Source organism: Anabrus simplex, chromosome 1, assembly GCF_040414725.1.
Source record: "Anabrus simplex isolate iqAnaSimp1 chromosome 1, ASM4041472v1, whole genome shotgun sequence".
Lineage (NCBI taxonomy): Eukaryota > Metazoa > Arthropoda > Insecta > Orthoptera > Tettigoniidae > Anabrus > Anabrus simplex.
In genome coordinates, this window is record NC_090265.1 from 1,016,974,423 (window position 1) to 1,016,987,725 (window position 13,303).

The 13,303-nt window shown below is 37.4% G+C and overlaps 1 protein-coding gene across 2 annotated transcripts in view; it reads left to right on the forward strand.

The window, feature by feature from the left end:
• The window catches only part of Rbcn-3A (Rabconnectin-3A), a 732,274-nt gene that overhangs the window by 95,246 nt on the left and 623,725 nt on the right, over window positions 1–13,303 (forward strand). For both annotated transcript variants that reach the window (XM_067136957.2, XM_067136958.2), the window contains exon 12: window positions 3,595–4,288. In XM_067136957.2, the coding sequence (XP_066993058.2) occupies window positions 3,595–4,288 (694 nt within the window). The remainder of the gene's footprint in view (window positions 1–3,594; window positions 4,289–13,303) is intronic.

The following is a 13,303-nucleotide window of genomic DNA, read 5'->3' on the forward strand; positions in this document are numbered from 1 at the left end:
CTATTAGTGTAAGTGAACTTGCAATACCACATATCTGCACATTTTATCAAAATCAGATTTTGTTTAGAACTTGATTGCTGGCTTCTTGATGCACACTTCAGTTGATTTAAGATGTCTAATTGCCATTAGGTACCTATAACATGCTAAAATGTAACTTTGTGGGATTGACAGCGTTTTTTTTTTTTTTTTTTTTTTCTCCCACAGCAGTTCACACTGTCCATACAATGATTATAGACTTAAGTACTGCCAGGTGTAGGGGTTCAGATGGTTGAGGCGCTCTTCTGACTCCAGCTTGGCAGGTTCGATCCTAGCTCAGTCTGGTAGTATTTGAAGGTACTCAAATATATCAGCCTCGTCTTCGTAGATTTACTGGTATTAAAACAACTCTTGCGGGATAAAATTCGGGCACTTCGGCTTCTCTGAAAACCTTCGAAAGTAGTTAGTGAGACCTTAAAACAACATTATTATAGACAATAGTTTAGCTAAAGCACAAAAATTAACATGGGATATCTACAAAAAGAAATGTCTATCAATAAATACAAAAATTAAACACTACAACACAGTTATAAAACTGGAAGCTACATATGCAGCAGAAACACTTTTTTACCTGAATAAACAATCAAAGACTGACAGACGTCAGAAAATTGAAAGGAGGATTGGAAGAACCTGCATCAACAAAAAATACCAGAAAGATGGGACAGTGGCAGTTAATACCTAACAAAGTCTTGTACAAAGAGCTAGAACCCCTTACAGATACTATGCGTAAGAGGTGACTGGGATTCTTTGGATATATCATGAGGATGCAGGATTTGAGACTTCTGAAACAACTAGTACAACACAATCTCATCTCAAAAAATACCTCAACAGGATGTAAATGGATCAGAGAAGTAAGAGAGGACCTGTTGGAAATAGGCCTTACAACATAAGACACCACAAATAACGCAAAGCCTGAACAATCCCTTCAAACAGACCTGAACGACGGACTGACTAAAGTGATCGTATGTGGTCATAGAAGAAGAAGAAGAAGAAGACTTAAACATTGCTCTATTGGCAGAAGGCCAATTAAATGTTATTGAATGTTGTTGGGTCATCAGTCCATAGACTGGTTTGATACAGTTCTCCATGCCACTCTAGCCTGTGTTAACCTTGCAGTGCTAACATTTGAAGCAGAAGCTGACAGCACCATCAGAATCAGTCTGAGAGGAGGTCACAAAACAGGTCTACACACGTTATGAAAGTATGACACTGAGACAAGCATGGAATGAAACATCTGGTGGTGAGGAACGTATGAATTTGGAAAACACTGAAACTAGATAAAAATAGTTGAAGTGACAGGGAAGGGAACTACCTATGTAAATCCTTTATAGCTGGCAACCATATATTACTTAATTGATAGCCAGTGTCCCTGTTGAAATTGTTAAGATTTCTACATATTTCCACAGCTTCCTGTATAATCCTGGACTTGTAGTATCTAGTGTGGGTAAGAGCTCAAGCATCTTTGGAACACATCATCATGACCCGACAATAGAGCGTGCTCAGTTGTTGCTGATTTGCTGGCTGGTTGAGATGAAAATTTCATTTGTGTTCCAAAGTGGGGACAATTTGTCCTTAGTGATACCGAGACTGTGAGCAATTTTAGTGAGGGTGAACAAATGCGAGTGAGATAGCAGAGAGCAGAAGAGTATCCGTTGCCGAGGCCACGCGTTCGCTTTTCTCTTTGCTGGAGTGAAATTTTAGTAGGACTGTTAAATCAAGTATATTCAAATAAATTCCAATCTCTCGAAAAGTACTTATCAGGTTTTGAAAATAATTGCATTTTTTGAATTTGCAGCACAAACACAGTGTTAAGTGGCAAATAGGTCCATTAAAAATAATGCGGATACCATGTGATAGTACATATATCACTCCCTTACACAGTATTTAGAAGTGAGAGATATTATTGTCAGTATTAGATTTATTATTATTATTATTATTATTATTATTATTATTATTATTATTATTATTATTTCAGTTGTATATTTTGTCATTAATATTTGTAAGCTGGGAGGTCTCCATATTCAGCATGAGTAACTTGTTTTGTAGGACGGTTGGGAAAATATTGCTAGTCATACACTCGGGAACTTTGTATGACTCATGTGAATAGCCCAGAGTTTGTTGAGGTGGACTTGTTACTGTAGTCAAAAAGTTCTGATGGCTCGTGTGAAACACCCCAGAGTCTGTTATTGTCTAGGGACCAGGAAGAAGTTCAGGGCGTGGTCTTGACTAGAGGATCTACTCATGATTAGCTGGCCAGGATGAATTTTGATCTATCATCTGAGAGGAAGGGGGAAGCGGAGGTCTTCATAAACTTCGACATAACAGCGCAAGTGAACTGGACACACTGTACGGGAATTAGGTAGTACCGAATCCACGATACGGGAGTGAAACTTCACAATACGGTACTGGAGTGACACTGCTGCACTATACTGGACTGGACTTCAAATGTTTGTGGAACATAGTATTTTTATGTTTGTGGAACGTGGCTGATCTACAATTGTGGAGTGCGTAGGCACAAAGTATTGTAACACTTGTGGCGGCCTGGTATTACATGTTGGTGAAAGCTGGGAGGTGCTCTATCTCAGACTTTCCATAATTTATGTTCAGGAACGACAAGCGTGTGTTGCTCAAGTGAATATATCTTTAAAACAAGTGTTAATCAGTGAACACAGTATTATGAGGTACAGTATCTGTGTGATATAAGTGCCGATTATGAGAATCGGCAAGTCGTGTTGATACAGAGGCAGTGAAGGGTACTTATCTACATGTGTGTACATTGTTAAACAGACTAACTGCAAATGGTGGCTTAGTTCTTGCTTTTGTTTCCCATTGTTTTCATTGTGGTTGTAAATATGGGGTCTTCCAGTAATATTTTGTGTGTGTAGTATATGGATATTTTGGTGTGTTGAGGAGGTGCTCATGCACGGATTTTATTGAGAATATAGTTAGTTATTTTAGAATCAATGGAGTTATTGATGAACCTAGGTGCAGTTCCTACCTATTTAGTCGTTTTCAGAAGGTTAGGTAAGGCCTGAAGCAGATGTACCAGTATGCAGCATTATGTACTCACCCTGGGAGATACAGAATTATCATACTCTATCTAAATTTGAGGGATCCATTCTGGTTAACTCTGGCGCCTATACTACGGACATTTCGATTAATTATTTTTATTAATTTAATTTATTTCAATTATTTAATTAAGTTTTTGAGTTATTTTATTTTATTTAGATATTATTTTGTTGTTATTAACAGAAAAGTTACAACCCTTATTTCAGCAGTTATTAACAACGTGAAAACTACTTGTGTTGAGCCTCTTATTACCATTATTCTGAACATGAAAACAAGTTAAGGTGAACAATCTAGCTTGAGAGAGAGAGAGAGAGAGAGAGAGAGAGAGAGAGAGAGAGAGAGAGAGAGAGAGAGAGAGAGAGAGAGTAAAATTTATTGTGGTTGAGATGGTAGTTGACAGTTGAGTGCAGGGCTTGGCTTTCTGGACATTTGAAAATTAAATAAGGAACATTTTTTTATATGTATTAATTTATATTTTTTCTTTCTTAGGGTTGCAGACTGGCTTGACGAGTACCATCCTGGATCATTCCGTCAGGCACAAGTTTCCTTTGCAACTCGGATACCAAACACATTCCCGCTGGGTGATGCAATGACTATGTCAACTAACGTATGTTTGTATAATGCATATGGTTGCCATACGAACTATCGTGATGTGTTGAGAGCACCTACAACAACAAGAGGGCCTGTGAATGGGCCAGCAGCTCCAGAGGTTGAAGTGCCTACTCCTCTCCCCAGTGTAATAGAGGAGGAGGCAGATGTGAATTCAACTGCACCCAGTAATGAAATAGCTCAACCAACATCTGCAAAGACTGGAAGTGATAAGGGGTCTTCCGGAGCAGATTCAGGAAATGCTGGAAGTCTAACTGACTCAGTTTCTGCTGATCCATCACCAACCATTTCATTGGTGTCTAAACATTCCAATGGTACCTTAAATTTGTGGCAGCTAACATTTGCAGATCGCTCGAAGTTTACTCAAGTTCTTACTATCGGTCATTCATGTCGTGCTTCTGGACATCGGTTTCGTGTGAATGATATTACGTGTCATCCAGTACTTCCACTGTTACTGACAACCTCACATCACAACATTGCTGACCTTCCCAGTACACCGCCAACGGGAAATCCTGGCAATAATCCAGGAGAGGTGATCATCTCGAACAAGGGCAAGGATGTGGCAGCTCCTTCTGTAAGCAGCCATATTACTTTCTTTATATGTCAACTTAGAAATTTAGTTTTGCAGAGTTTGTTGATAAGATATTGCTCTAGATATAGCAATGTTAAACAAAAAGATGATAGAAGGTAATCTTTAATTGAAACAGGAAAGAGGGCATAGGCATAGTGAAAGACCTCTTGCAACTCCTTTGTTTTTCATATTGTGTGAGATATCTTTAAATTTCAGACTGAAGTTTCATAAAATAGTTTTGTTAAACAATATTGTTGATACTGTAGAAATAATATCTTTCAGTAAATTAGAGGTCTTATTCTGAAGTTCCTGGACAAGCTCTATGTGGTCTTTGTTAGAGGAAGCTTATGGGCCATCTAATGCAAAATCATTGTAGTTTGCCACAAATTTATGAAATTTGGGAAGATGGTCAGAGATAAAAAAGTGAATTATGTAAAATTATTACCCTCTGTGACAGTTATTCACACAGTAGATTGCAAACAATCCTGTATTTTCTTTTAAATGAAAAAAAATTATGGATTGAAGGTAAAGTTAAATTTATGAGTTTGCTTCATGCTTCTAAGCACTAGAGAACATTAATCTTAGGCTCCTTATGATACTTAGTTTAATACAAACCTATTGAGTTTTTCATTTCACGGCTACAAGATGAAACCTTTAATTTTGAATGTACGCTGCTATTCATAAAAATCAGAACGCGTAGTAGAAGTTGCACTATGATGTTTATTCTCACAGAGTCTGTACATTGGGCAGTACTGAGGAAATAATCGCCATTACAGTTCAATTTATCCATATGTATTGAGTGTAGGCCATTAGACAGTGTAACGTCTCAGACACATGCAGCTCATTGCTTTGCAAAAAAGGGCTGCGTGGCTAAGTGGAAAAATCAGTTGATTGTCGACAGACGGGAAGATCAGAGACTTAGACAGAGGTTGCAATTTCGACAGGAGAGGTTGCAATACATCGTACTGAGACATTGCCCAGTGTGTCCATTGAGAAAAGAGACAAGTTTTTTAAGGTTCAACCTTTTCACTACAAAGTTCATAAGTGTTATATGTATTTTTTAAAGATTATGTTTGTTGAGTCCTAACTCTTGTTTGTACAATTAGATTACTATTTTAATTCACCCTCCATGGGTTGTTTTGATAATGACTGCTAAGTTCTGAACTTGTGATTCAATATCTATTCACTATTTCATTCCCCTTTTTACTGTTATTTAATCATAGTTATAATATTTTGTGTAATGTATATGTTTGTATGTACCTATGCTTATTTCTCACATTTTGGCTGAAGATGACGCTAAATAGCGTTGAAACTTGTTCCAAGTAAACATGTAACTTAATCATTATAACAATTATTTGTATTGAAAAGTTACCTCTCTTACATTCTCAGTTCAATACGGATATAAGATGAAATTCTTAAATTTAAATGAAGCAGCCAACCAGGCAAAATCGATAGCCTACAAATACTTGGGCTTAAAAATCAAAATTGGGAAAATATGCAAGGATATAAGGTTTATCAAACAGTGTATTACACAGAATTTAACCCCTGCTTTTTTTAAAAGCACCACGAAACAATGCTTTGTTCCTCCCCATCAACATAATGTTCAGTTTAGAACAAACAGACTTTGGTTAAAGCATGAACAAAAATTTCTTTATAAGAAAAAGTATTTTCTAAATCATCTCTTGTATGAGGCTCACCTCGAGGCCGCTACCTCACTCACAAGGGCTCAGTGGAATCCCTTTCAAGATCAAGTCCAAGTTAAGCTGTTCAGTATACTGTCTAAGAAACAGATAACACTAGAGAAGAAACTTGAAGCACTTAAGGATAAAGCAGCTCATAAAAATCCCCCTTCTAAACCTAACAGTAAGCCTGAACTCGTTGATGATACTTTACAATAATTCCACCCACCAGTAATTAATCTTTCTGACACCAACTTAGATGAGGACGATAAAAGAATTGTTTCGAAAGGTCCAAAGCACAACTGTCCTTGTTTCAACTCAGCCATTACAGCTTCCAAACTCGTAGTCGAATCAGAAGTTGCTATCAATTAGATGCCGTTTGACCTACAAGACAAACTCAGAATGGACGTATAAAAAATTTTTTTTCTCTCTAAAAATTGCATCGCGTCCCCTAACACCACCACCAACAACAACAACAACAACAAGGATTCTCTCACTGAAAGAAAACACATTCTTAATCTTAAAAAGAAAGTTGAAGATAACCAACTTATTACTATAAAGGCAACACAACAGTCATTATGAATAAAACAATTACATTCAAAAAACCAAGAATTTCTTTGGTAATGACTCTTTTTCGATAATTAAGAAGGACCCGACACAATAAGAAGGACCCGACACAATCAATTCAAAGACAATTGAAACAAATGTTAAAAAAACACATCTTTTCTCCTCACTGAACAGGAAAAACATAAGTTAATCACTATGAACCCAGGCTTGTTGACAGCTAAGGCACTACCCAAAATCCACAAGACCGGTGTCCCTATCTGACCCATAATAAACTGCAGGCCAAGGCCTCAGTTTATCCAACAATTTCTTAGCAAATATTATAAATTCTCTTCGAATAAATCTATCAGGAACACTGTAGAATTAGTAAAAAAAACTAGCCAGTTTCAAACTTCAACCATGTTATTCAATGCATTCCTCTGATATAGTCAACATATATCCCAGTATAAAAACTAATTCATTATTCCCAATTATCGAAAAAAAAATTACTCGCTAACAGTCAACTAAGTATACTTGAAGTTCAGGACTTCATGGCTATTTTTAAGATTACTAATTAACAATTATTATTTTTGATTTTCAAGGTTATTTACAAACAAGACAGTTTGGCAATGGGGTCACCGGCCTCTGGGATTTTGGCAGAGATCTACCTTGATTTCCTAGAGCATACCGCCATCGACAATAACATTAAATTTGCAAATATTCAGTTCTGGGCTAGGTATATGGATGACATATTTATAATCCTGGACGAACGCTCTATAGATGCGCCATCCACCCTCAAAAACCTTAATAGTATCGATCACGACATTAAATTTACCTTAGAATCAGAGATAAATAATTCTATTAATTTCCTAGACCTAGCAATCAATAGACATCCCTCTTCATTTACATATATTATTTATAGAAAGCCTACTCAAACGGCCACTACTATAAGAAATGACTCATTACATCCTCAAACACAAAAAGCGGCTACATATAATATAGTGAAACTCTGTTAAGAAGTTTTTCAAGGGACCAAAAAAAAAAAGCTTCTTAAGCAGGAAACTTCTTAAAAGGAGTAATGCCCGAAAACTTATTCTGTACTTTGACATACATGTGAAACATACAGCCAACAGATTTCCTTGTTTGTGAACAATACCCAAATAGGCTGATGAGCTGCTAAAAGAAAGCCACAATATAAATACAGTATTAGATTATCATGACGTATTTTTAGAGATAAAGTAAAATACTGTAATTGAACATACTGTATCATAAAAATTCTTGATAAGAGAAGGGAGGATATTATATAAAACCTTGCACAAGAGATAAAAGAAGTACTAACAACATTAAAACGGTAGATGGTGACCGTACATTATGTAAATTTCATACTGCATTAGACATTAAATACATTTCCAAACACAAAAGTCTAGGCTCCTACTTGGAAAATAAATTGTCCACGGTTGACTGTTTTTAGGTTTTTACTACTTTCTTGAACTAGAAACAACTGAGTTGGATAGCTGCAGTCGCTTAAGTGCGGCCAGCATTCAGTATTCGGGAGATAGTGGGTTCGAACCCCACTGTCGGCAGCCCTGAAGATGGTTTTCTGTGTTTTCCCATTTTCACACAAGGCAAATGCTGGGGCTGTACCTTAATTACCCACATTGCCTTCCATGTGTTCTGCGGCACACTGACTGAACCTTCCATAAACCGCCTCAGTTTTTCACACCTCCCGACATCTGCTTCAAGTTGACGGCAGCAGACGGGACATCGGCAACTTATTCTTAGAGATTCTTAGAACCTATTCATAGGTCTATATCGCCCCTGCATTCCTACTAGATGTCACGGCCAGGGGCGTAATTTCTAACTGTTTTGCAAGTACCACATGGACAAGCCAATATTGAGTTTATTTTCCTGCTTTAATCCTCTTCATGCTAAAGGTAATGAAGAAAAGAAAAGCAGGTTCAAAGTTGCAGAAATGAGTGCATGGGAAAATATTGAGTTGCACAGTAGCAACACTAGCACATCTAAATGTAAACCGTTTCTTTCCCTACGAGAATTTTATTTCATGTCTCCTCATCCTTGTGCTACGTTCTAATAATGCGATGTAATAATTACGAGTGACACGATAATACAATGTTTAGCTCGTATAAAGGTAAAATTAACTTTTCAATTTTATGCCAACACGTGGTATAGCAATGCCTCTGAGTGCATGTATCAGGCCCCCTCTCACCAACACCCAGCTGGTTATCAACATTCGTTCAACTTCGTAGATGATCGGGATCTTTCAGCCGGCTGTTTGGCGGCATAATATGTATCAGCTGGCAAGTCGGCTGTTTCCTCCATAGAGTCGGGATGTTTCTTTGTTTCGTAATAGTTTATTCACCTAACTAATAATGGACACGGGAAATCTTATCAGTTTAGTTCCAAAACGTAATTTCTTCTACGACAAGACCCATAAGCATTATTGCAACAACAACGTAAGAGAGAATGTCTGGAAAGAAATAAGCAAGGGAATGAAAAATCAAACAGGTTAGAATATTCAATTTTGTGGTAGATTAAGCCTATACGGTACTTTATTTCGCAGTTATTGTTGACCTTATTTCAGAATAATATCATGTTGGAGTCCATATACAGTACGGTATGTCAGTACGATAATTGACATGGCTTGGAATGTACAGTATTTACCGTGAACAATTTTGTAAGTGGCATTCCCTACGGTTGTCGTTCATGTATTCCTAACAAACAGTACGGTAATGCATAAGAAGCTGCTGTGTTGTGGACAAATACATTTTTTGGTTTTTAGTTAATGTTGATGCCACCTCGATTAATGACTTCGCCCTGTCACGGCACGCAACTTACTGCATTAATGTTTTATCAAACCAACCATTGCGTGCTTTGTGTTTCCCGCGTAGAATCCCATTCAGTTCTATTCTGCTTGATGTAAATGGTGGAGTGGAAATTACGACTGATGGGTTCAATTCGATTCCACAAGGTGTGAGTGAGCATCTGGTGGTGGTGTTGTCATAGCGTGACGTTATATGGCCTTGGCAAGCCCGGAGAGGCTCCATGACAGGCACAAACAGTCTAACACAGGGACTGGAGAGTTCTAGTTCTAACCATGAGCTGCTTTGAGCGGACGTTTTCTATCTCAAGGGGCTCTAAAATTTAAACTGTTTAACCGGGAAATATATTGACAACAGAACACTTAAAGCACGATAAATATTCATATATCTTAATGCAACCGATCAAGGGACCAAGAATATCAGACTTCTTAGGCGGGAAAACTTCCTATGCGGGAACTTCTTAACAGAGTTTCACTGTAGTTTGGTAGATCAAGCACTCAGGATTCCGATGTCCAGAAAAACTTCAATAAGGAACTGAACACCATTCGTTCTATAGCAAAATTTAATGGATTTAATGAAGCCTTTATTGAAGAAATAATCAATAAATTCAAATATCGCTCAGAAACCACCTTAATAAAAGACAAAACTAGCACTGCCACGTTCTCAGCATTTACCTTTAATAAGGAAATATATAACGTCACTAAGGTTTTTAAAAAACGCAATGTTAAAATAGCCTTTCATACTAGCAATATAAGTACAGAGATCCTGCATAACTCTACATCAATAAATAAAAGTAGTCCTTTTCCAAAATCAGGTGTATTTAGGTTTTCTTTTCGAGACTGCAATAGCTCTTACCTAGGTCAAACAGGACGTAGTTTTAAAATCAGATACATGGAACATGTCAATGCTATAAAACATAACCGATTTTCTGCAGTCGGCCTACATATGAAAGAATTTAAACATAACTGAAATAGATCAAGATCTTGAGGTATTAGAAGTTCTAAATAAAGGTTCTTTATTAGATGTTACTGAAAACTGCTGTATTCATTTAGATCAGTATTTTAATTCAAACTTAAACTTAAATGATATCTCCGAGAAACCAAAGATCTTGTTCGATTTTCTCATTGCATTTTTCAAAAATATTAAAATTCCGAATAATAGATCTGTTTTGCATATTATGCGTAATACTTTCTCACGTCACGTGCTTTCACCGCATCCTCCTCCCTAATTCACCTCCCCTACCGCTCCTCTTCCTTCCCTCTCCCTACCTCAACACTAGCTGCTTCCCTGATCGAAGCTCATCCATCACGCTCAGTTCCTCTTCATTACGCGCCACAGCTTTGCCGCCCGAGGTGAGTCTCATTCCGTCATAGCCCAAGCTCTCTCTTTTTCTTCACTAACAACTTTTATAAATATCTCCTTTTTGCACCGCAGGTCCCACATTGAACTGCGAACTTCGTAGAAACCTCGGCTCAAAACGTGGTCTCCACCTTACACGTTATGTTGCAACATAAAAACAATAGACTACAGACAACAGCACAGCCATGATGTAAAACTAACTTCAAAGCTCTCAAAGCAACATCTTACGCAAATCGTATATTGTATTTCTGTCAAAGCTCAAAGAAAATGTTCACTACACTCTTAGTTAACTGACATCATTTAATGAATCTTTGACTACCAAGTTCATCCCGGACTTAAGCAAAGTTTTAAAGTGAAGCAAAGTTTTAAAGTGTTATATGTATTTTCTAAAAGATTGTTTGTTGAGTCCTACCTCGTGTTTGTACAATTAGATTACTATTAATTTACCCTCCATGGGTTGTGATAATGACTGCCAAGTTCTGAACTTGTGATTTAATTTCTATTCGCTATTTTATTCCCCTTTTTACTCTTGTCTAGTCATAATGTTATAATATTTTGTGTAATGTATATGTTTGTATGTATGTACCTATGCTTATTTCTCACATTTTGGCTGAAGATGATGCTAAATAGCATTGAAACTAGTTCCAAGTAATACCGAGCTCGATAGCTGCAGTCGCTTAAGTGCGACCAGTATCCAGTATTCGGGAGATCGTGGGTTCGAGCCCCACTATCGGCAGCCCTGAAGATGGTTTTCCGTGGTTTCCCATTTTCACACCAGGCAAATGCTGGGGCTGTACCTTAATTAAGGCCACGGCCGCTTCCTTCCCACTCCTAGCCCCTTCCTGCCTCATCGTCGCCATAAGACCTATCTGTGTCGGCACGACATAAAGCAAAAAAAAAAAAAAAAGTTCCAAGTAAACATGTTGTAACTTAACCATTATAAAATTTATTTATATTGAAAAGGTGGACCCCTTAAGTTTCCTCTCTTACATTCTCAGTTCAATATGGATATAAGATGAAATTTTAAAATTTAATGGTTATACCTTGTAAAAACTTACTTGCTTTGGTTTTTAGTCTGTTAAAATGAGCTCTAAAATCTTGTGTTTGTCAAGCATAATCCCCAATCCAGGGTTATTGAGTGACCATTCTTCATAATTTTTGGATTTTTCACGTTCTTCCTTCTTGTGACAAACATGGCTTTGGTATTTGTCGGATTAAACTGTAGTTTGTTATTACACCCCCAGTTAAAGAATATTTCTAGGGATGAGTGTGCATGAGCATTTAGTTCTGGCTGGTTATCAGTTTTGATTAGAAGTGCATCATCATCGTAAGCAATGGCATCACATCCGGTCGGAAGAGGCAATCGTAACAGATCATCGTATAGGATATTCCAAAATCCCGGGCTACAGCTTGATCCTTGTGGACATCCCTTGTTGACATACTTAGTAGTGACTGCATTTCCAATTTTGAGTGTGACTTTTCGATTATAGAAGTATGCTTGTATTTTATATAAGCTTCCCTTTAGCTGGAATAGAATTTTAGGCCACCAGGCATCGTCAAAAGTGCCTGTTATTTCACGGGATATCAATACAGCTACTTTTTTCATTCTGAAAACTTGTTGAATCCATGAAACTACGGCAAGGACAGCATCTTCGGTTGACTTTTGAGCCGTAAAGCCATATTGCTTTTGGCTTAGGTGGCTACGGGTATTCAGGTGGTATATCACCCGATCAGTTAGTAACTTCTCCAATATCTTCCCTAGTACTGATAATAGGCAAATAGGTCTGAAGGATTTCATGATGAATTTGAAGTAATTTTCCTTGGATATTATTTTAACAACTGCAAGTTTTCAGGCGGAAGGGAAGAAATGCAGGGACAGGCATTTATTGAATAGAACGACAAAGATGGATGGGAATCAAAGGTGAATGTTTTTGGCTGATATAGCGTCCCAACCTGGAGCTTTCCTGTCATTTTGTAGAAGGATAATACGTTCAACTTTCTGTTGTGAGAATGGTTCAGCTTCTGAATTTGGAGCATCCTCAGAGAAAGTTTTAACTGTTCTTTGTAAGTCCGTATGTTCTGCTTCTTCCAAGAAGAAAGCGTTGATTGAGGCAGAGGCAGTATCGGAAAAAGGAATTTTCAGTCTCTATGAAAAAAAGGTTATTGTGTAAATTTATAGGTTTCTGAGATAGTCTATAAATAAGCCCCCATGGATTTGTTTTTGTTGGGACTGAGCAGAATTCTTTCCAACTATCGAGTTTCCGTTTAATTATTTCTGTACTCTTCTTTTGTTGCCAAGTATATCTCTTCATATCTCTGCCTCAGAAGTGGGCAACGACTTCGCTTGTACCGTCTATAGCAGGCTAACACGTGCTTCCGCATTATATCAAGTTCTTTATTCTACCAGAAATTCTTAGAGGATTTGCGATAAATTTTTGGTAGGTTTGCTTCAGAAATTTTAATTATAATGGAATTTAAATTATCCACAGCCTGGTCCAGTTCATTGACTGTTTTACAGGCCTGTATGTAGTTTAGAGTATTCCGAAGATGTCTTTTAGCAGAAAGTCGAAAATGAAACACTTCAACATTTCTTGCCT